The 23,280-nt window shown below is 38.3% G+C and overlaps 1 protein-coding gene across 4 annotated transcripts in view; it reads right to left on the reverse strand.

The window, feature by feature from the left end:
- Positions 1–23,280, reverse strand: part of KIAA1328 (KIAA1328 ortholog) — a 386,036-nt gene that overhangs the window by 53,023 nt on the left and 309,733 nt on the right. For all 4 annotated transcript variants that reach the window (XM_060310184.2, XM_030876580.3, XM_060310181.1 and 1 more), the window contains one exon: positions 4,667–4,775. In XM_060310184.2, the coding sequence (XP_060166167.1) occupies positions 4,667–4,775 (109 nt within the window). The remainder of the gene's footprint in view (positions 1–4,666; positions 4,776–23,280) is intronic.

Consider the following 23,280-nt stretch of genomic DNA (forward strand, 5'->3'; position numbering starts at 1 on the left):
TTTCAACAAGGGTGTCAAGATATGCAACGGGGAAAGGATAACCTCTTCAATAAATAGGACAGCATGTGGGAAAACTGAATATCCAAATGCAAAAGAATGAAACTGGACCCTCATCTTACACTATACACAAAAATCAACTCAAGGTGGATTAAAGACTGAAATGTAAGATCAGTGACTATAAAACTCCCAGAAGAAGACACAGGGAGAAAGCTCCTGACATTAGCCTTCAAAATGATTTTTTGCGTGTGACACCAAAAGCTCAAGCAACAAAAGCAAAAATAAACCAGTGGGACTACATCAAATAAAAAAGCTTCCGCACCGCAAAGGAAACATTCAACAAAGTGAAAAGGCAACCTACAGATGGGGATTAAAATATCTGCAAGCTATGCATCTGATAAGGGGTTAATATCCAAAATATATAAGGAACTCTTACAACTCAACAGCAAAAAGCAAAGAGTCTGATGAAAAAATGGGCAAAGGACCTGAATAGACATTTTCCCAAAGAAGACAGAGAAAAACACTGTCTTCAAGACAGAAGTTTAAGTTTTAGATTGCAGGGTACTTGGATCCTTCCAGCCTGGGTTGGCAGAGTGTGGTCTCAGGTTCCCAATATTCTGAGCCTGGGTCCCTCAATCTCAAACTCAGTGGGCAAGGAGTCTCCACAAGCCACCTTCAAGTCAGCCCTGTGTGAACAGTTGCCTGTGAGCATGACTGTGCACTGGGAATTGCTCTATAGAAAGCTCGGCAAGGTGGAAACTTACAGCAAAAATTTCAGAACACATAAAGCGTATGGTCTGACAGCAAAGGAACAAGGTCTTAAAAAAAAAAGAACAAATTAAGCTATTATTTTTTAAAAGTTCCCCAAATAAGCTATTAAGTCCTTCAAAGCACATACACAAATATTTTCCAACCTCCCTCAACAAAAAAAACAAGCTCTACAAAATCATCCCTCTTGACATAGCTCAAAAAACAAACCAAACAAGTAAAACAAAAAACATCAACTTGGTGTTGTGATAAAAACGAATCTTTCTGAAAAAACCTAGAGTAGTGAGGTGAACAGTGCTTCCTAGAAATAGGCTAACTACAGTTCCAGTTCCAAAAATTCACTAATTGGGCATGATTTGGTGAGATCAGTCTTTCTCTCTTCACATCTCACAGGGAAAAATAAAAAAAGAGGTCAAGAGTACCAGTCTTAACTCTTACGAGTCAGGAAAGAACAGAGAGAAGGAGCCTTAGTAACCTTTTACTTCAGGGGCTGAGCGTGTAAGCCTGCTGCTGCAGGCCTGGTATTTACCTCTGTCTATCAGTTTGGAAGGAATCATTATTGCGCTGTCATATGACTGAGAGATAGAAACTCCACCGGTATTTTAAAAAGTGACAAGATATCTGTTTCACTGAACAATTCCAGAAGATAGTCTTCATTTTAATATAAAATGTTCCAGATTTACATACCTGAATAGAAAAAAGACACCAAAATAGAAAAAATATACTGCATGCAACAGACTTTTCTCCTTGGTCAAATTTGAAATAAAAGATTTGAAGATCCAAAGCTACCTTAATGCAAATATCTGCCTGTTGCAAGTATACTGTTTGATGAAATTGGCATACATCAAGTACAATTAGAAAGCTTATTTATAATGAAGAAATACACAATTCTGCATCTTAATGGGGATGACAGTTACAGCTGATGGTTGTTAATTAACGTTAACTTCTTTTGCTCTGGGTCTCAGAGATTTCTTATAAGGTCTGTATGCTGGCAATGGACACAGCTAATTCTGCAAGGTACAAAAGGGGTAATTATCAGCAACATTTGTGCTCCTAACAAATTCATTGGTAACTTGCCCAGCTCTGGCTCCACATTGGAGACCTGAGGATCAAGTAGAATTGGTAAACTCTGACTCAGTGTCATGGCAGGAAAGGTATTTGTTCAACTTTCTGAGCAAAGGCTCACCTACCCACCAGGTGTTCGGAATGACAGAGAAAAGCCCCTCCAGTTCTCTCTCCTGGTGGAATGGTCTGTGGGTGTTGCCTGTTCCAGGCAAGCAGAAATGCAAGGCATTGTTTAGTTCAGTGGTGCCACCCTCCTGTACCGAGATGCCCACTGTGCTGACTTTCTTGGACAGCTCAGGGGTGTGTGATCAGTATTGGAGGCCGGAAGTAAGATGGAAAGGGAGAAGCACTGCAGGTCTCAGCACAGAAAACTATTATAAAGCCCTCTTTGCTTGTGCTGTAAATTACATATTTATTTTGTTAGCATGAGATAGATGAATATTTCCACATACAAAGGTGCCCTGCTAAAATCAGGATAAGTGATATTAATGTCCTCTGGTCAGTATTATTGAACCTCGAAAGCAATAAACTTTATGCGTCAATAAATATTACATTTGCAACATAATTAACATTCCTTTACTGTCTCTAGCACTTATTACACATTGTAACCACAAGTCTACAATACATTATTCACATTTGGGGTGTCACCAAGTGATGGATTGCTGTAGGAGAGGCTGTACTTTAAATAAATCAACAAATAAAAATGCAAATGTTAACATTTTCAGCCACAACTTCTCCCATCTTGAATGCAGAATGAAAATTTCACATTACATTGACACGCAGCAGAGAGAACAATTAACAACGTACACTGTGAATGAGAAAGATGACTTTGCCAAGCTAGGTTTTATCACCTGCACATGGACCCACATGGGACGCTTATAGATGCCAGCACTTTTCAGAGAACAAAGGAAACCTGTCGCCCACTGGCATCTGTCCCATCCCCATCCTTTTCTGCAGGTCTTGAAAATTCTTGGAATTTAGGGTGGACAGGGAAAGGACTTTTATTCTTGTTCTCCTCAGTACTTTCAAAGGTTTCTTGGAATGAAGAACAACAGGCTTTCCTCTTGCGTTAAGAGTTTATATGTAAAAGCAGTCTATAAAAAATGCCTTTTCTACACTTTGAAATAAAAATAAATCAAATAATCTTGATTCTGAAGTCTGGAAAGCAACCACTGTGCCTTCCTGGTAACTGATTTTCATAGTACTGAATCTTATTCTTTCAACTCTGCACTTTGTATAATAGACCTATAATAGGCCATCAAGCACTTCTAAGGATAAAATCTGGTGTGCTGCACATTGTTTTGTTTAGCCAAATGCTCATTATTTAAGAAGCTTCTGAGAATCTGTATTTAGCTGAACTGCAGCATTAAGAACTAATAGATAAAGAATCCTTTTTTTAAGGTTTGTAGATATGAGTCTTCACAGCAATTTTAACCTGGGCTTGTAAAACTCTACAAAGTTGATATGGCCATTTCAGAAAATGTGTACTGAGGATGTACTATAAAACCCTTACTGGGGAAACATTTTATTCTTCTTTTTCATGCTTTTCTCTAAACTGAAGTGCAATCATCAAAAACACATTAGAGTAGTGTTAAAGATCTCATTGAAGATCTTAGTGTCAAAGATAGGAAAATTCATTAAGTTTGAAAATCCAGATTGTCTTTCCTCTTTACCTATAACTCCTCCAAAGAAATCCCTCAAGATGAGCTAGGATGGATCCTCTCTGAGCACAAGCGTTCATCCACAATGTTAAGTGGTCCAAGGTGGAAGCCCCATCAACCTTTCAGAGCCACAACTCACTGTAGGTCTTTGGCAAAATGCCATGCATGGTAGCATTAAAAATAAAAGAAAGGAGTAATGGACAAAGAATGTGGTAAACTAGTTAAATTTTCTTTTGACTGTGGGTGGCTTCCAAAATAGGGACGTTGTCATTGTCAACTATTATAATATTTAAGATCATGGGCTTTGGAGTCTGAAATGCTGGCTCTACCTCTTACTAGCTATGAGACCTTAGGCAAGTCACTCAATCTCTCTGAACCTTAGTTTCCCGATTTTTAAAATGAGTATGATAGTAGTACCACCTCATAGGCTGTGATGAAGATTAAATCAGATAATGCGTACAAAGGGCTGGCCACATAGTAGATGCTTAATAGATGATAGCCATTATTATTATCCTCTGTGTTAAGAGTCATTTCCCAAAAGTTCTTAATTAAGTCTTAAAATCTGTATTTATCTGATAAGATGCTAGGAATTTAAGTGCTCAATCATATCCCCAAGGAAACATAAACCAAGCCCCTTTGGTGTTGATGTTTATATATTCAGCCTTAAATGTATAATATGGGAGTTGGCTTATTAGATATGAGAGATTTTAATAACATAGTTCTTTTCCTGACTCCAGAAAAGGCTGATCAAAGTATTAACTCCTCAAATGTCTCTGGTATAAGTAAATGTTGACAGTCACTTAACTGTAGTACAAAACCCACTACAGTTTTTAATATCAATGAATTCAGTTAGTTAAGCTTACAGTCCAAGTGTATAACCATTCCATGATAAGTTGGGAAGGACCTGCTGCTAAACAGATTTTTTGATGAAAGGCAGGATTAGCTTTGTGCTTCTGTGGAAATCCTTGTCAATTGCCATTATCAATTAAGGAAAAGCATGCATAAAGGAAAGGGCTCCATGAGTTCAACCTGGTCATATCTAGATGCTTCCAAATAAGGGCCTCTCTTTTGAGTAGGAGGCATTAACAATTGTCAAGATTTTTCAATACTTATTAAATAACTCAAAAAAAGTTCTCATCTGCAGAATATTAAAACAAAGAATCCCTGAAACTTACCGGGGAGTGTCATGTTGCAATGATGCTGTGGTTGTGATTACAAGCTCCTTTTGGCTTCCTGTTGTCATAGGAGATGTGGACGCATCTGTCCTAACTTCTGCCATTGTCCCTGCATGAACAATAAAGGAAATAATTTGGGCACTTAATAAAAGGAAAAGTCTATTCTGAGTAATATATTCGTATAGGAATCCCCAAGCTTTAGAAGCAAGCCATTTTCCCCCATGAAATGAAACAATGGCAGATGGAAAACTCGGTGAGTTGTTTTGGTTTTGTAAACATCAGTGATCCATAATATCTTGTTTTTAAAAAAGTGCCTTTGTGCAATAACAGACTAACTAGAGATTTTGTTTTTAAACCTGATGGCCTATCAAAGTCCTGCTGATTTGGGTTTATTGTAAAAATGCCCAAGGAGGTAGACTGGTTTATTTTGTTCCTTTTAACTATCAATATCATAAGAAAAGTTCTTTCCTCTCTTTGACAAAATTGATAATTCCAGCACTTTGTACTTCTACACCCTCCAAATTAAATTGATCCTAACCCCAGAACTTTCAAGGTAGACATAAATCTTGAATATTTCTTTTAAAGAACTCAACATATAAGATGCTAAACAAGTAAGATGCAAAAACAAGTAAGATGTTAAAACAAGTTAAGATGCTCAACTAACCATTCTAGGGCTGATTTGGCCTTTGTTCCTTTCTAGCAAGAAATGTTTAGTTGATAATTACTTTCTTCTTCTGGAGTGCTCAAGACTAAGATGGCATGGACAGAAAGACCTTTTGTTTGTTTTATAATTATTATTATTTCTAATAATAAGAAATTTATCCTCCTTTTTAAAAAAAATTAACAAAATTGCCAACTTTTTATTTATTAAAAATACAATAAGCCTTTTTCACATATCAAATTCTCATGTTATAGCTGGAAGAGACCTTGGACATCATCTCATCCTGCTTCTTATTTGATAGATGCTTTTTGTAGGATGAGCTTCAGTAATGTTTTATTTTTTAAAAAAATTTTATTGGAGTATAGTTGATTTACAATGTTGTGTTAGTTTCTGCTGTACAGCAAAGTGAATCGGTTATACATATACATATATCGACTCTTTTTTAGATTCTTTTCCCATATAGGTCATTACAGAGTATTGAGAAGAGTTCCCTGTGTTATACAGTAGGTCCTTGTTAGTTATCTATTTTATATATAGTAGTGTATATGTCAATCCCAATCTCTCAATTTATCTCTCTTCCCTGCCTCCCCACTTTCCCCCTTGTAACCATAAGTTTGTTTTCTACATCTGTGACTCTGTTTCTGTTTTGTAAGTTCATTTGTACCATTTTTTTAGATTCCACATATAAGTGATATCATATGATATTTGTCTTTATCTTTCCGACTTGCTTCACTCAGTATGACAATCTCTGGGTCCATCCATGTTGCTGCAAATGGCATTGTTTTGTTCTTTTTCATGGCTGAGTAATATTCCATTGTATATATGTACCACTTCTTCTTTATCCATTCCTCTGTCAATGGACATTTAGGTTGCTTCCATGTCCTGGCTCTTGTAAACAGTGCTGCAATGAACACTGGGGTGCATGTATCCTTTTGAATTATGGTTTTCTCAAGGTATAAGCCCAGTAGTGGGATTGCTGGGTCGTATGGTAGTTCTATTTTTAGGTTTTTAAGGAACCTCCATAGTGTTCTCCACAGTGGCTGTATCAAGTTACATTCCCACCAATAGCGCAAGAGGGTTCCCTTTTCTCCACATCCTCTCCAGCATTGGTTATTTGCAGACTTTTTGATGATGGCCATTCTGATTGGTGTGAGGTGAGGTATCATTGTAGTTTTGATTTGCATTTCTCTAATAATTAGCAGTGGTGAGCAGATTTTCATGCGCTTTTTGGCCATCTATATGTCTTCTTTGGAGAAATGTCTATTTAGGTCTTCTGCCCATTTTATGATTGGCTTATTTGTATTTTGATAACGAGGTGCATGAGCAGCTTGTGTATTCTGGAGATTAATCCCTGGTCAGTTGCTTCATTTGCAAATGTTTTCTAACATGTTTTGGGTTGTCCTTTCTTTCTGTTGATGGTTTCTTTTGCTGTGCAAAAGTTTTAAGTTTAATCAGGTCCCATTCATTTATTTTTGTTTTTATTTTCATTACTCTAGGAGGTGGATCAAAAAAGATATTGCTGCGATTTATGTCAGAGAGTGTTCTGCCTATGTTTTCCTCTAAGAGTTTTATAGTATCTGGCCTTACATTTAGGTCTTTAATCCATTTTGAGTTTATTTTTGTGTATGGTGTTAGGGAGTGTTCTAATTTCATTCTTTTACATGTAGCTGTCCAGTTTTCCCAGCACCACTTACTGAAGAGACTATCTTTTCTCCATTGTATGTTCTTGCCTCCTTTGTCATAGACTAGGTGACTGAAGGTGCATGGGTTTACCTCTGGACTTTCTACCCTGTTCCATTGATCTGTATTTCTGCTTTTGTGCCAGTACCATACTGTTTTGATTACTGTAGCTTTGTAGTATAGTCTGAATTCAGGGAGCCTGATTCCTCCACCTCTGTTTTTCTTTCTCAAGATTGCTTTAACTATTCAGGGTCTTTTGTGTTTCCACACAAATGTAAAATTTTTTATTCTAATTCTGTGAAAAATGCCATTGGTAATTTGATAGGGATTACATTGAATCTGGAGATTGCTTTGGGTAGTCTAGTCATTTTCACAATATTGATTCTTCCAATCCAAGAACATGGTATATCTCTCCATCTGTTAGTGTCACCTTTAAGTTTTTTTCCATCAGTATCTTATAATTTTCTGAGTACAGGTCTTTTGCCTCTTTAGGTAGGTTTATTCCTAGGTATTTTATTCTTTTGGATGCAATGGTAAATGGGATTGTTTTCTTAATTTCTCTTTCTGATCTTTCATTGTTAGTGTATAGGAATGCAAGAGATTTCTGTGTATTAATTTTGTATCCTGCAATTTTACCAAATTCATTGATGAGTTCTAGTAGTTTTCTGGTGCCATCTTTAGGATTTTCTATGTAAAGTATCATGTCCTCTGCAAACAGTGACAGTTTCACTTCTTCTTTTCCAGTTTGTAGCCCTTTTATTTCTTTTTCTTCTCTGATTGCTGTGGCTAGGACATCCAGAACTATATATCTTCTTCATGGATTGATCCCTTGATCATTATGTAGTGTCCTTCACTGTCATTTCTAATTTAAAATTCTATTTTGTCAGATATGAGTATTGCTACTCCAGCTTTCTTTTCATTTCCATTTGCATGGAATATCTTTGTCTAACCCTTCACTTTCAGTCTATATGTGCCTCTAGGTCTGAAGTGGATCTCTTGTAGACAGCATATATATGGGTCTTGTTTTTGTATCCACTCAGCCAGTTTATGTCTTTTGGTTGGAGCATTTAATCCATTTACATTTAAGGTAATTATTGATATGTATGTTCCTATTGCCATTTTCTTAATTGCTTTGGGTTTGTTTTTGTAGGTCTTTTTTCTTCCCTTCCTCTTTTGTTCTCTTGTGGCTTGATGACCATCTTTAGTATTGTGTTTGGGTTGCTTTTTCTTTTGTGTGTGTGTTATCTACTGTAGTTTTCTGGTTTGCATTCCCCATGAGCTTTTGAAATAGCAGTCTATATATATATACAAGGTTGTTTTAAGTTGCTGGTCTCTTCATTTCAAATGCAATTCCCATTTCCTGCATTTGTACTCTCCTCTGCTCATGGCTGCTGATTCAGATATCATATTTGTGTGTGGATGATTTCCTCCTTTTACTGTATTTTTGCCTCTACCAGTGAGCTTTCCCATTTGTGATTTTCTTATTTCTAGATGTGGCCTCTTTATTTTCCTCCCTGCCTAGAGAAGTTCCTTTAGCATTTGTTGTAAAGCTGGTTTGGTGGTGCTGAATTCTCTTAGCTTTTGCTTCCCTGTAAAGCTTTTGATTTCTCTGTTGAATCTGAATGAGAGCCTTGCTGGGTAGAGTATTCTTGGTTGCAGGTTTTTCCCTTTCATCACTTTAAATATACTGTGCCACTCCCTTCTGGCCTGCAGAGTTCCTGCTGAAAAGTTAGCTGATAACCTTATGGGGATTCCCTTGTATGTTATTTGTTGCTTTTTCCTTGTTGCTTTTAATATTTTTCCTTTGTATTTAATTTTTGACAGTTTGATTAATATAATACAATATAATATTATAATTAATATATAATCTCAGGCCCTTTCTCTTTCTCTTCTTCTTCTGGGACCCCTATAATGTGAATATTGGTGAGTTTAATGTTGTCCCAGAGGTCTTCATTTCTTTTCATTTGCTTTTCTTTATTCTGTTCTGCAGAAGTGATTTCCACCACTCTGTCTTCCAGCTCACTTATTCGTTCTTCTGCCTCAGTTATTCTGCTATTGATTCCTTCTAGTATATTTTTCATTTCAGTTGTTCATCTCTGTTTGTTTGTTCTTTAGATCTTCTATCTCTTTGTTAAACATTTCTTGTATCTTCTCAGTCTGTCTCCATCCTTTTTCCGAGATTTTGGATCATCTTCACTATCATTACTCTGAATTCTTTTTCAGGTAGATTGCCTATCTCCTCTTCATTTAGTTGTTGTTGTAGGTTCTTTATCTTGCTTCTTCGTCTGCAATATATTTCTTTGTCATCTCATTTTGTCTAACTTACTGTGTTTGTAGTCTCCTTTCTGCAGGCTGCAGGACTGTAGTTCCTCTTGCTTCTAGTGTCTGCCCCCTGGTGGGTGAGGTTGGTCCAGGGTCTTGTGCAGGCTTCCTGGTGGGAGGGAATGGTGCTTGCCCTTTTGTGGGTGGAGTTGTGTCTTGTCCCTCTGGTGGGCAAGGCCATGTCGGGAGGTGTGTTTTGGGATGGCTGCAAGCTTAGTACGATTTAGTACGACTTGGACAGGCAGCCTGTCTGCTGATGGGTGGGCTGTATTCCTGTCTTGCTGGTTGTTTGGCCTGAGGCATTCCAGCACTGGAACCTGCAGGCTGTTGGGTGGGGCTGGGCCTTGGTGCTGAAATGGGGACCTCTGGGAGAGCTCATGCCAATTAATATTCCCTGGGGCCTCTGCTACTAGCGTCCTCACCCCCACGGTGAGCTATATCCAACCCCTGCCTCCCCACAAGACCCTCCAAGACCCCTAGGTAGGTTTAGCCAGGCTCCTGTGGAGGTACTGCTTTGTGCTGGGTCCCAGTGCATTTGAGACCTTGTGTGTGCCCTCCAAGAGTAGAGTCTCCATTTCTCCCAGCCCCGTGGAGCTCCTACACTCAAGCCCCACTGGCCTTCAAGGCTAAATGCTCTGGGGGTTCTTCCTCCCGATCCCAGACCCTTAGACTCTCTTGAAGGGCTATTTTTATATGGGAACGTCCCTGTGTAGCCTGCATGGGTTTGATATATATATATATATATATATATATATATATATATATATATATATATATATATATATATACATTTATTTATTTATTTATTTTCGGTGCAAGGGCTATGTTTAGTATGGATGTCTGCTCCCTCTTTCCTCAGTGTATGCTGGACGTTATCCCCTTGATAGGGGTTTGACTGGTGTTGTGGTGACTAGAGCCTGCCCTGGGTATTGTGTGGGGCCTCCCCTTTGCTCTGTGGTTGTCGGGGTGGGGTCTGCTCCCTAGTTGGAGTAGAGACCCCAGATCTGTTTCTTAGCTGTGTTTCTGATCTGTGATGCGAGGTAGGTGGGATTGGAGCAGTCCCACTGGAAGAGAAGCCACTGAGTATTCCTCCTCTGGAGCTGTTCACCTGTGAGCATGCTATATTGTGTCACCTTCCACCTGTTGTGTGAGCTCACAAGTTACTCTGTTACTGGCACTATTCTCAGCCCCATCTTAACTGTGGGTATGCTGTCAGTTGGCCCTGGAGTCTCTCAGGCGTTGTTTTTACCAGGCCACCAACATAGATACACTGAAGTCACGTCCCAAGATTGCGGTAATCCTGGATCTGGACCCACTGTGGCGCTATGGGCGCTATGGGGGCAGCTCTAACTCTGACCTGGACCAACCCCTGCATGTACGTGCCCACAAAGTTCACACCTGCTAAAGCCAGACCCACCTCAGTTGCAGGAGCACTTGTTATCTGTTCAGATGTTCTGCAGGCACTGAGTTTACCAAGCCAGTTGCAGGGTTTTAATCTGTGGTTTGTGCAGGTAAAAGGAGAGATTTCAGCTCTTCTTCCTTAGTCACACAGCCCCTGGGGCTCAGCTTTGGTTTCAGCCCCACCTCTGCATGTGGGCCATCCATAGGCATCTGCGCCCTGCCCAGTCGAGAGTGGGTGGAGGCGGTGACGGGGGTGCACTGGCATGCTTTGGTGGGAGGGGGCAGAGGTGGCGACTGATGGGGACGTGCGAACCCGCTCCAGCAGGAACCCCTCCTACTGCCTCTGGGGGCGGGGGCCGGAGGGCGGGGAGAGAGACTGTCATGGTGACCCTGCCCTTCACATGTCACTTAACAATGGCGCTTCACTTCCATGGTGGTCTGGGCTTCCTCCAGGAGCATTCCCAGTTGTGGAGTTCCTCACTCCCAACCCTTCAGGCTGTCTCCACACAGCCCACAGCAATTCTCTCCCCAGTTCTGCTCTCCAAACCCCACATTCCAGCATCTAGCCCCTGTCCACACCAGCAGACACACAACTCAGGCTGGGGCATGCAGGGCTGTGTCATGGACCATCTGTGTAGGTCTCACTCTGTCCTGCCTGCCACAGACTGGCTGCTGTGCTCTCCTTCAGGCCCCTGACGCTCCCCTTCTGTCTCAGCTGATCTCCCCACTGGCAATGGGGGTTCCCTGGGTGCAGGGACCTCTCCTCTCCTTCAGCTCCTCCCAAAGCCCCCACAGGGTGCAGGTCCCGTCCTGCCTCCTCTTTTCTTTTTTTCCTTTTCTCTTTTCCGTCCCCCCGGTTATGCGGGGATCTTTTCTTATCCTTTTAGGTGTCCGAGGTCTTCTGCTAGTGTTCAGCAGGTGCTCTGTAAGAACTGTTCCATTTGTAGATGTATTCTTGATGCCCCTGTGGGAAGAGGTGAACTCCATGTCCTCCTACTCTGCCATCTTCTCCTTCTCCCCACTGCTTCTTAATATTATTTTCCACATAACACAAAACATTCCTGTCTTTTTCTTGGAAGACTATAAAAATCTCATTCACAATTTTCTTCTGGTTCCTAGGAAACTGTTGCCCAGGCTACTGAAAGAAGTTATTTGGGAAGAGTCACTATTTCTTTGAGAAAAGGGTGAATATTCAAATGACCTGAAATCAGCTTTGGCTCTGGAATACCAGACCAAGAATACCACGTGCTAACTCTGGGAGTGGCACAGTTTAAGTGTGACCAGAGAAAATCAGGTCTGGAGAAGGCAAGAGTCTTATATCTGCAGAGATTAGCATCAAAACAATCACCAAGATCCTTGGTATTCAAAAGTCACACTCAATATTGACTGTTCTCTATCATGTAGAGATATAAAAGACCAGTCATCCAAATGTACAATTCAGACTTATATACAAACCTGTGGGACCTTCAACCTAAACCAGTACTTCCTCATACTGGACACAAACTCCATTAGTTCATACAATGCATTCAGTCAGTAAATGTTTACCAAGTACCTAATGATTCACAGGGGCTGGTGCTAGGATTAATCTCAGGCTTAGTTTATGGAGAGGGGAAGGAAGATGTGAGAGTAAGAAATGAGATACTGTGAACAATCTGGTAAAGAATCATAAATAACTCAAGGCAGTACAAGGTAATAATAACCGCTAACAGATATAGTATGCTTAGTATGTGCCGGGTACTATTCTAAGCCTTTTCCATATACAATGTATTCTCTTAAAAAAAGTAGCTTTATTGAACTATAATTTGAATACCATAAAATTTACGCCTCTTAAGTGTACAGTTTGATAAATAGTAGTAAATTTATACAGCTATGAAAGCATGGCCACAACCCAGTCTTTAATATTTTTGTCATGAATTTACTTATTCACTTTTGTAATTCAGTTTTAGAATATTTCATCACTTCAAAAAGTTCCCTCATGCCCATTTGTAGTCAATCTCTTCTCCCTGTTTGGCCTGCTCCCATTACCCTCCAGCTCTATCTTTATAGTTTTGCCATTTCCAGAAATAGATACTATTTCTTAATATATAATTTACAGATAAGGAAAATAAGCTGTAGGGGACTTAAATGACCTGCCCAAGATCACAAAGCTAGTAAGTGACCAGCAGTCATATCCAGCCAATCTGATCCCAGGGTTTTTACCATTATGCTATACTGCTGTAAAAAATAATAGGAAAAGTCTGAGGAATTAAGAAGTGGGAGAGATCACATCTGGCTGTAGGATTAGGGAAGATCTGATGCAGGAGGTGAACTTTTGAAAGAAAGGAATAAGGAGCATGGAATTAGCAAAAGCATTAAATTAGAAAACCTTAAGGCTAAATAATGTATTCAGGAAATATTTATTGAGCATCACTATGTCCTTTTAGCTTGCTAATCACTTTAAATCACTTTACCTGCATTATCTCATTAATCTTTATAGCAGTCCATAAATTATATTATTGTCCTCAATTTACAGATAAGGAAGTGGAAACTGTGAAAAGGTCAAGCAGCGTGCCCAATATCACATAGGGGCTGGTCGGAACAAGGCTGGGCTTTGAATGCAGTCAAGGTCTATTTGCCTCTGAACTGCAAACTCTTAAACATTGTGTTAGTTGAGCTCTAAAATAAAACAAAGCAGCAACAACAATTAAAAAACCCAAACTGGGACTTCCCTGGCGGTCCAGTGGTTAAGACTCTGTGCTCCCAATGCAGGGGGCATGGGTTCGATCCCTGGTCAGGGAACTAAGATCCTGCGTGCCACATGGTGTGGCCTAAAAAATAAATAAATAAAAATTAAATTAAAAAACAAATAAATGAATAAATTAAAAAAACCCAAACTGATCTTTGGGGAGATTATTCTTGTGGCAGAACTTAGAATAGAGTGGAACAGAGAGAATGGAGGCAGGCAAAGCAGTTCACTACGACTACAACTGCTGGGTGGAATCTTGGGTGACAGAAGGGGAAATTAAAATAGGTAATAGGAGGAGAAACAACTGGAAGGGATTTGTGGCTGAGGAGAGAGGGGAGAAGAAATGCCTGGTAGCGAGAAGAAGAGAAATATCTTTTTAGTCACTATCATGGAAAACCTGAACATCAGTCTTTTTTTTTTTTTTTTTCTGTTTTGATACTTCTGTCAAAAACTTGGTTGAGACAATTGATATTTGATGGGGAAAATTTTAAAAAGAAATTTTAACAGAGCGTGCAGGGACTTCTATGTACTTCAGGAGTACGTAGAATTATGAGGAATCCCTCATAATTGCAGGCACAATAATGTATGTATACATGCTAATTCATTTTTCTGGGTAAAGAGACCATAGTTTTCATTATATTCTGAAAGGAACCCCAAAAAGTTAAGAATGATTGCTCTAAGGCATAGGGCAAGTTTATTCCTTTTTCTTAATTCTATAAGCTCTATTCCTTATTAAGTTTCCAGAAAGCTATATATCAGCTTTTAATTATATTTGTTCCTTCTATAAAATTTGATTTAATATTAAGTATACCAACAATTACGTAGTTAATGCATATTCATAGAATGACATATCTCTCTATATTTATACACACACACACACACACACACACAACCACACACACACAAACACAATGTACACATTTTAAAAATAAAAGTGCTGGTAAGACTATCATCCACTAAGCAGATAAATCTCATGTATAAATGCATATGTTTATATATATGTAAATATATGTGAATATATTTATGTAAATAAACACACATATATTTTTGCATACACAGATGGAATTGAACATAATGGATCATGTCCCATTTATATAGAGCTGGTGGTATGTCTGCTCATCCATCAATCGACATCTCATGATAAGAGAACTTCTTAGAGTTAACATTGAAGAAAACTCTGTTTCTTGACCCTTTGTTTCATTTTGCATTTTTTAAATAGCTGAGCTATATTATAGCATTCAGTTTAGTTTAAAGAATAAATGATAAAGAAAATACCAGGGTGAGCCCTTTCTAGATCAAGAAATAAAATACTGGCAGCATACAACCTGGAAGCATCACCAATACCCATTCCTGATTACAATCTCTTCTCACATCCAAGAGCCAGCCACTATTCTCCTAAGTACTCCCTTTCTATTCTCTATAGTTTTACCACTTATGTGTGCATCCCAAAATGTGATTTAGTTTTGACACTTTTGAACTTTATACAAATAGAAATATACTGTATATATTCTTTTTGAGACTTTTTTTGCTCAGTATTATGTCTGTGAAATTGACCTGTGTTGATGATCTACGTAGCTGCAGTTTGTGTTCTTTGCTATACAGTATTCCACTGTATGCATTTATGACTTTTTATCCACCCTGTGATTGATGGACATTTGGAATATTTCTGGTTTGGGGCTAATGTGAATAATGCTGCTGTGACAGAGGCCGCTAGTTATCCACCAAAACACACTCTTCCCTTCTTCCGGGCTACACAGCTAGATTATATTCCTCAGTCTTCCCTGTAATTATGTATGGTCAGGTGGAAAACTAGTGGGCACTGCGTGGGCCATTTCAGGCCTGTCCTATAAAAACCTTGAAGCCTTTCACGTGCACTCTTCCATACCCTTCCTACTCTTTGTTGACCTGCTATGGCAGGGCCAACAGTTTCTTACACAAACTCTTTTAGAAAACAAAGGAGGAAAAAAAGACTTCCTGACTCATTACAAAAGAAAACTGGTGAAATACACATTTACCATTTTAATCATTTTAATGTGTACAATTCACTGGCAATAGGTGCATTATAATGAATGTTGTAAAACCATTGCCACGCTCTAGTTCCATAACTTTTTCATCACTCTAAATGGAAACCCTGTACCAATTAAGCAGTCATTCTCCTTTTTCCCCTCCTCCTGAGCCCCTGTGAACCACTAATTTTTTTTGTCTATTCTGGATATTTCATGTAAGTAAAATCATACAACATGATTCCATCAACATGGCCTTTTGTATCTGGCTACTTTCACTTCGCAAAATGTTTTCAAGGTTCATCCACATTGTAGCATATATCAGAAGTTTATTCCTTCTTGTGGTTAAATTATATTCCACTGTATGTATATATTGCATTTTGTTTATACATTCATCTGTTCATGGACATTTCTGTTGTTCCCACCTTTTGGATATTATGAATAGAGTTGTTATGATCATTTCTGTACAAGATTTGCTTGAAAGCATTTTGTCAATTACTTTGGGTATAAACTTATGAGTGGAATTGATGAGTTATATGGTAATACTGTTTAATGTATTGAGGAATCACCAAAGTGTTTTCCACAATAGCTCCATAATTTTAAAGTTCTAGCAGCAATGTATGAGGGTTCTGCTTTCTCTGCATCCTCTCTAACTTATTTTAAATTTTAAAAATTATAACAATCGTAGTGGGTGTTAAAGTGGGTATCTTATTTGATTGGATTTCCCTAACAATTAGGGATGTTGAACATCATTTCATGCTTGTTGGCCATTTGTACATCTTCTTCAGAGAAATGTCTTTTAATGTACTTTGCCCAGTTTTTAAATGGGTTGTCTTTTTGTTTTTGAGTTGTAATAGTTCTTTATATATTCTGGATACCAGACCCATGTAAGATACATGATTTTCAAATTTTTAACCCACTCCGTGGACTATCTTTTCATTCTCTTGATAGTGTTCTTTGGCACAAAAATTTTTAATTTTCATGAAATCAAATTAATCTATTTTTTCTTTTGGTTGCTTGTGTTTTTGGTGTCAAATCTAAGAAACCACTGCCTAATCCAAGGTCCCGAAGATCTGTACCTATGTGTTCTCTGAAGAGCTTTATAGTTTTAGCTCTTATACTTAGGTCTTTGATTCACTTTGAGTTAATTTTTATATATGGTATGAGGTATACAAATGAAGGATCCAGCTTCATTTTTTTCACATGTGGATAGCCAGTTGTCCCAGCATCACTTGTTGAAAAGACTATTCCTTCCCTATTGAATTGTCACAGCACTCCTGTCAAAAATCAATTGTATCAACTATCTATCTATCTATCTATCTACCTACCTACCTACCTATCTATCCATCTCTAGCTATCTCCTTATATCAGTACCACACTGTTTTGATTACTGTACCTTTGTAGTGAGTTTTGAAGTGACGAAGTTTGAATCCTCCAACTTTGTTCTTCTTTTTGTTTTTGCGATACATGGGCCTCTCACTGTTGTGGCCTCTCCCGTTGCAGAGCACAGACTCCGGATGCGCAGGCTCAGCGGCCATGGCTCACAGGCCCAGCTGCTCCGCGGCATGTGGGATCTTCCTGGACCGGGCACGAACCCGTGTCCCCTGCATCGGCAGGTGGACTCCCAACCACTGCGCCACCAGGGAAGCCCTGTTCTTCTTTTTCAAGACTGTGTTAGCTATTGGGAACCCTTGCAATTCTTTATGAGTTTTAGGATCAGCTTTTCCATTTCTGCAAAAAAGTGTTGTTGGGATTTTGATAGGAATTGCACTGAATCTGTAGGCCAACTTGCGGAGTACTGCCATCTTAAGAATAGTAAGTCTTCAAATCCATGACCGTGGGATGTCTTTCCATTTACGTCTTCTTTAATTTGTTGCAGCAATGTTTTGTACTGTTCAGTGTACAAGTCTTGCACTCAGTTAAATTTACTGCTAGGTATTTTATTGTTTTGATGCTGTTATAAATGGAATTGTTTCCCTGTTCTTTTTCATTAGTTCATTACTAGTGTATAGAAATACAATGGATTTTTGTGTTAAATTCTTTGCTGAAACTTTGCTAAATTCATTTATTAGCTCTAAGAGTTTTTGTGCAATTAGCTGTAGTAGTTTTTGGTTTTCTTCTGCATTCTCTAGGATTTTCTATATATAAAATCATGTCATCTGCTAATGCAGTTTAACTTCTTCCTTTCCAACTTGAATATGTTTTATTTCTTTTTCTTGCCTAATTTTTCTGTCTAGAACTTCCAGTAAAATGTTGAATAGAATTGGCAAACGTGGGAATACTTAGCTTGTTCCTGATCTTAGAGGAAAAACTTGCAGTCTTTCACAATTGAAAATGACTTTAGCTATGGGTTTTTCATAGATGCCCTTCATCTAGTTGAAGAAGTCCCCGCTACTCCTATTTTATTATTGTTTCTATCATGGAGTGTTGAATTTTGTCAAATGTTTTTTCTGTGTTAAGATGATCATATTTTTTCTTTTTATTAATATGGTATATTGTATCGATTGATTTTCATATGTTGAAGTAGCTTTGAATTCCTGGGCTAAATCCTATTTGGTCATGATATATAATCCTTTTAATATGTTGCTGCATTCAGTTTGTTATCATTTTGTTGAGGATATTTTCATCTATATTCACAAGGGATTTTGGTCTGTAGTTTTCTTGTGATGTCTTTGGCTCTGGTATCAGACTAATGCTGGCCTCATTTTAATGATTGAGTAAGTGTTCCTTCCTCTTCTATTTTTTGGGAACAGTTTGAAAACAATTTGTGTTAATTCTTCTTTAATATTTGGTAGAATTCACCAGTGAAGCCATCTGGTCCTGGGCTTGCCTTGTTGGGAGTTTTTTGATTACTGATTTAATCTCTTTACTTGTTATAGGTCTATTCAGATGTTCTACTTTTCTTGAGTCAGTTTTGGTAGTTTGTGTATTTTTAGGAATATTTCCATTTCATCTAGGTTTGTTGCCTTTTGGTTGTCTACTGTTTGTCTCAACTGTTATTTTTTACCCCAGGCGGCAGTGCTCATTTGGCTTTCAGTGTTTTCAAAGAATGTCCTACGTGTAACTGCTTCTCTGTCCTGAAAAAGTCCAGAGGTAGGAAAAACAAAGGCAGTCTCCTTGTATCAGTCTTTTGGGAAATCCACAGACAGGTTGAAACAGACAAACACAACTCCTTGAGAACAAGGTCTGCTTCCTCTGGGACCAGGTACTCACACCTGGAACTTGGCTGCCATCTACAAGACTGCTGCCATGCTGTGGAAGGGGGCAGGGCAAGGATAAATTAAAACTTTATTAAGTTCTCCTATCATGTTTCAGTGGCCTTTTTTTCCGGTTAAGAATTTGCTTGGTTTCCATAAATCCTTCACCATCTTTCAGAGCTCTGATAATGTTGGTTCTGACAGTATGTGCCAGGTTTTTCAGTGTTTCTGGCAAGGGACAAGCCCCTGGAAGTCCCTACTCTGCCATTTTTGCTGACACGCTCCTGACTCATTTATGACACTAGTATAACTCTGATACCAAACCTGACAAGGTCATTACAAAAAAGGATATTACACACCAATATCTCCCAATCAGTGTAATTCATCAAATTAACAGAATAAGGAAGAAAACACATGATCATCTCAATAGGTGCAGAAAGAAAAGATCTGATGAAATTTAACACTCATTACGACAAAGGCTCTCAGCAAATGAGGATGGAACTTTCTTAACCTGATAAAAGGCATTTACAAAAAGCCTACAGCTAAAATCATACTTAATGGTGAAAGACTGTCTGCCTTCCCTATGACAGTGGGAACAAGGCATGAAGTCCACTTTTACCATTTTATTCTACATTGTAACAGAAGTCCTAGAGAGTACAGTGAAATAAGAAGAAATAAAAGGCATAAAAAGATTGGAAAGAGAGTAACTGTTATGGACTGAATTGTGGTGTCACCCTCCACCCCCCCAGCAATTCATATGCAGAAGTCCTAACCCCCAGTACAGCTCAGAATGGGACTGTATTTGGAGACAGGGCCTTTAAAGAGGTAATTAAGGTCAAATTAAGTCATATGGGTGGCCCCTAATCCAACATGACTCTTTGTCCTTATAAGAAAAGGGAGACACACCAAGAATGCACATTCACAGCAAAAAGGGCAAATGAGGACACACTGAGAAGGCAGCCATCTGCAAACCAAGGAGAGAGGCCTCACGGGGAATGACTGGAAAGGAACATGAGGAAGTTTTCATGAATAATGGAAATGTACTATTTCTTAATTATGTAGGTATATCCAATTGTCAAGGCTTATTAAACTGTACTATTAAGTCCTGTGCAATTTTATTGTATATAAATTAAACCTCAATTAGAATAAAAGAAAATGAAAAAAACCCCACAGTTTTCTTGCCTCTCAAGCAGTGCTGTTTTTAAGACCCCACTCTACTCACTTTGACATTACCAATCAATCAGCATTAGGACTTTGAAGGGACCAGCACATACACTTCTTAAGCCACTAGATCATTGCAGGGACTGAGGTCAAAAGGTCTAATTGATTAGATCCTTGTTGTGGGAAAATGGGGCAAGGACACACAAAAAAAAATTAATATTTATACAGTCAACCCTTGAACAACGTGAGGGTTAATGCGAGTGTAACTTAGAGTAGGCCCTCCGTATAGGCGGTTCCTCCACATCCGTGGATTCAATCAATCATGGACTGTTTAGAACTGCAGTATTTACTACTGAAAAAGCTCCGCATATCAGTGGACTCGGTAGTTCAACCCTGAGTTGTTCAAGGGTCAACTGTAATATATTAATTCATTAAACAAATACATTACAAAACAAAAACATTAATACCACATGTTAAGCAACATTCAAGGAAATGGGGAAACAAAAGTGAACATAAGGAGTTCTTATATTCTCATGGGAGAAGACACAAAACATACATAATAAGCAGGTAAATTATATAGTATTTTGAGATACTTGTATTGCAGAGGATAGGAAATGTAGAGCCTCTGGTTCAAGTTACTATTCGATATATAGCAACTTCAACTCTGAATTTTAGTCTCTTGCGTTTGAAGTTTTTTTTTGAGTGGGCTGGGCAGGACGATTTAATCTACATGTTTAGGTTTATTCATAGCTCTGTACTATGCTTGTCTGCTGTGTTTTAATGATAAAGGTATCAATTTTTAACAAATCTTTTAGCTCAGACTACTGGGAACCAGAAGTAATATATTGTGGTATCCTTTCTAATGATTAAACATATAATGATAATGCTAATGCTAATAATAAAAGAAACATAAATAAATGTTCCTTAGAGGCAAGATGGAAATGGTTTCTGTACTTTAGATACTCCTACTTGCTTATTTCTTTAATCAGGACTGCAATATTAATCCAACATGGGCTACAAATAACGCTCACATCATTGCAAGCACAGGCTCACGTAGAGGAACAACTAGGAGCTTCAGAGATTATTTCTCACTTCAGATCATTCCTTCATTTCCAGTAAAAGAAAAATGTGTTTGGGAGTCTCTCAGGGAGTCTCAACCAGTGACAGCTGCTGTATGTTATATAACCTATAAAACCCCGAAAGACAAAATGAAGGGCATGGTCAATACCATCCGGTAAATCCAACTTACTCTAGGTTCAGCCTCTCTCATACCCTCTCAAAGTGTTAAGGGGAGTCAGAGATCGATGTCAGAGAAATAAACAGGAGGTAGCTCTAAATGTAGTATTGGGCTTTTAGTATTGGGTTAGTATTTTCCTAATTAATTCTGGAACATGCGTGCTCAGTGGCCTCACAACCTCTGCCAGCCCATCAGCATAACAGGAAAAAATATTCTCCCAGCTTTGAGGGCTCTTATAAAAGAGAGTCAGTGATTGTTCAGGAAGGGGAGGTTCTAGGCAAGCTAGGAGAGAATAAAAATACTGCTGTGTAGGGAGGAAAAAAGAAGAATGAAGATTGGGTATTTTTAGATTTATGCCTTTGGCTTAAAAGTTCTTGACGCAAGTTTGGATTTTCCTAAGTAATGTCTCCTTGTTCCACAGAGCTCAATAAAAGCAACTAAGACAGAACATTCCAAGCATCTATGACTGGAAAACAATTTATATTTTAAGCATAATTCTGACAATACTGTACTGTACTGATATTTTTGCAATCACAAGGTTATTTCTTGAGACAAGAATCAGGTCTGTTTTTTTTTTTTTTACATGTTTAGTATTAATAAAGTCGACAGAATGGTGAGGAGGATAGGAGAGGTAAAGGAGAAAGAGACTGATAATAAAGATTAATGGTCCTTCAGTAAATGTCCTATGTAGTACTTAATGATTAAAGGACAACAAAAGTAACAAAGGATATAAAACAGAATAATAACATATTTTAAAACTTAGACATACTAAAGAGAGGAAAGCAATTAAGGAGATGCTAAACCAAGCAGTGTAACTTAGGTAATTGGTGTCAGGTCATTGACTCATGCTAAACAGGGGGTCCAATCCTGCTACAGCACACCTTGGAAAGTTGGTCTCCCACAAAAAATGCCAATGCAATAACTTTGCCCTGTACTGTGATCTGTGTATACCACCAGCTCTGCAATGGGCAGAATGGCTCAAAGGGGCAGTTTTAGCTCCTCAATGATCAGGTATACCATAATTTTGCTAATGGCTCCATATTAGAATAAAAGAAGAGAAAAATACAAGATAGCATTTCTTATTAGTAGAAGAAAAAGTTAATAGTTGCTGTGAATACCTTGAAACAAAACCCTTTTAAAAAGATGAAAAATTTTCCATTTTTCTCACTATAATGCTACAACCCTCCCCACCCCCCAAAAAAAGAGAAGGAAAAAAAAAAAACTAATGAAAAAAAATAAAACCATGAGTGAAAACTGTTCTTGAAAACTGCAGAATTATAACAGCTTTCTGTTGGTTAAATTGATTGGTATAGTAACATTATAAAATGACTATTAGGACTCATTGTGCACAACAGAAAGTGCTGAAATGTCAGCAGACTACACAGCAAAAAGTAATGGGTTCTGAACCCCTGTTAGTCAAAAATGATATTGTTTCAAATTAGAAATTGACTTTTTTTTTTTGGACAAAAGCCCTTTCTAGACTTCTGGCTTCTGTAGCTGGGCCTGGGAGAGATTAACCTCCACCATGGCCAGGGCTGGCCTGATGATACCTTTCTCAAAGTGCCTTTTCAATTGCAGTTTTCTAATGTTGCTGCGGTCTCAACCAATAACACAAGTTATTTGTCCCTTTGCTATCACACTGTATTTTTCTCATTTTGCTATTTTATTTTACTGCTGACACACAATACAAATTTATTGTCAAGTTAATAGAAGACTATGTTGAGCCTTGCAGTATAACTACCACACCAATTCTGACTGGTTCTCCACTCTCCAAAGTGCAATGACTAAGAATAGAGGGAGCCAAAAGTAAGAGTTTCCCATCTCTGAAGGACTATTAATAGAGAAAGTAGAGAAGATGCCATCTCAGATACCAAGTCTCCTCAATTTCAGTTTTGTTTCTGTTAGCAAAGTCTAAAAAGACAGAAGTTGTTCTAAGTTGTCCTAAAACAACAGAGGTCTGCAGAACTTTTGCCCTATGTCAAACAAAAATGTACCTTTGCTTTTGTTTCAAATTGTGGATAGTCTCCCTTCTGAAGCTTGGACTAATTATCATCTCTCAGTTATCTGGGAGAGGACTAAGCGATTTCTAGATTAATCATAATTAAAACCAAAAAACATGACAAAGTTGGCAGCTCATGAGGAAAGGTAGAGAGTAGTATACCTGTAAGATCTCATAAAGCACTGCTCAATTCTCAAATAAATAAATGTGAACGTGGTTAGAGAGATT

This window comes from Globicephala melas, chromosome 13 (genome assembly GCF_963455315.2).
Source record: "Globicephala melas chromosome 13, mGloMel1.2, whole genome shotgun sequence".
Classification (NCBI taxonomy): Eukaryota; Metazoa; Chordata; class Mammalia; order Artiodactyla; family Delphinidae; genus Globicephala; species Globicephala melas.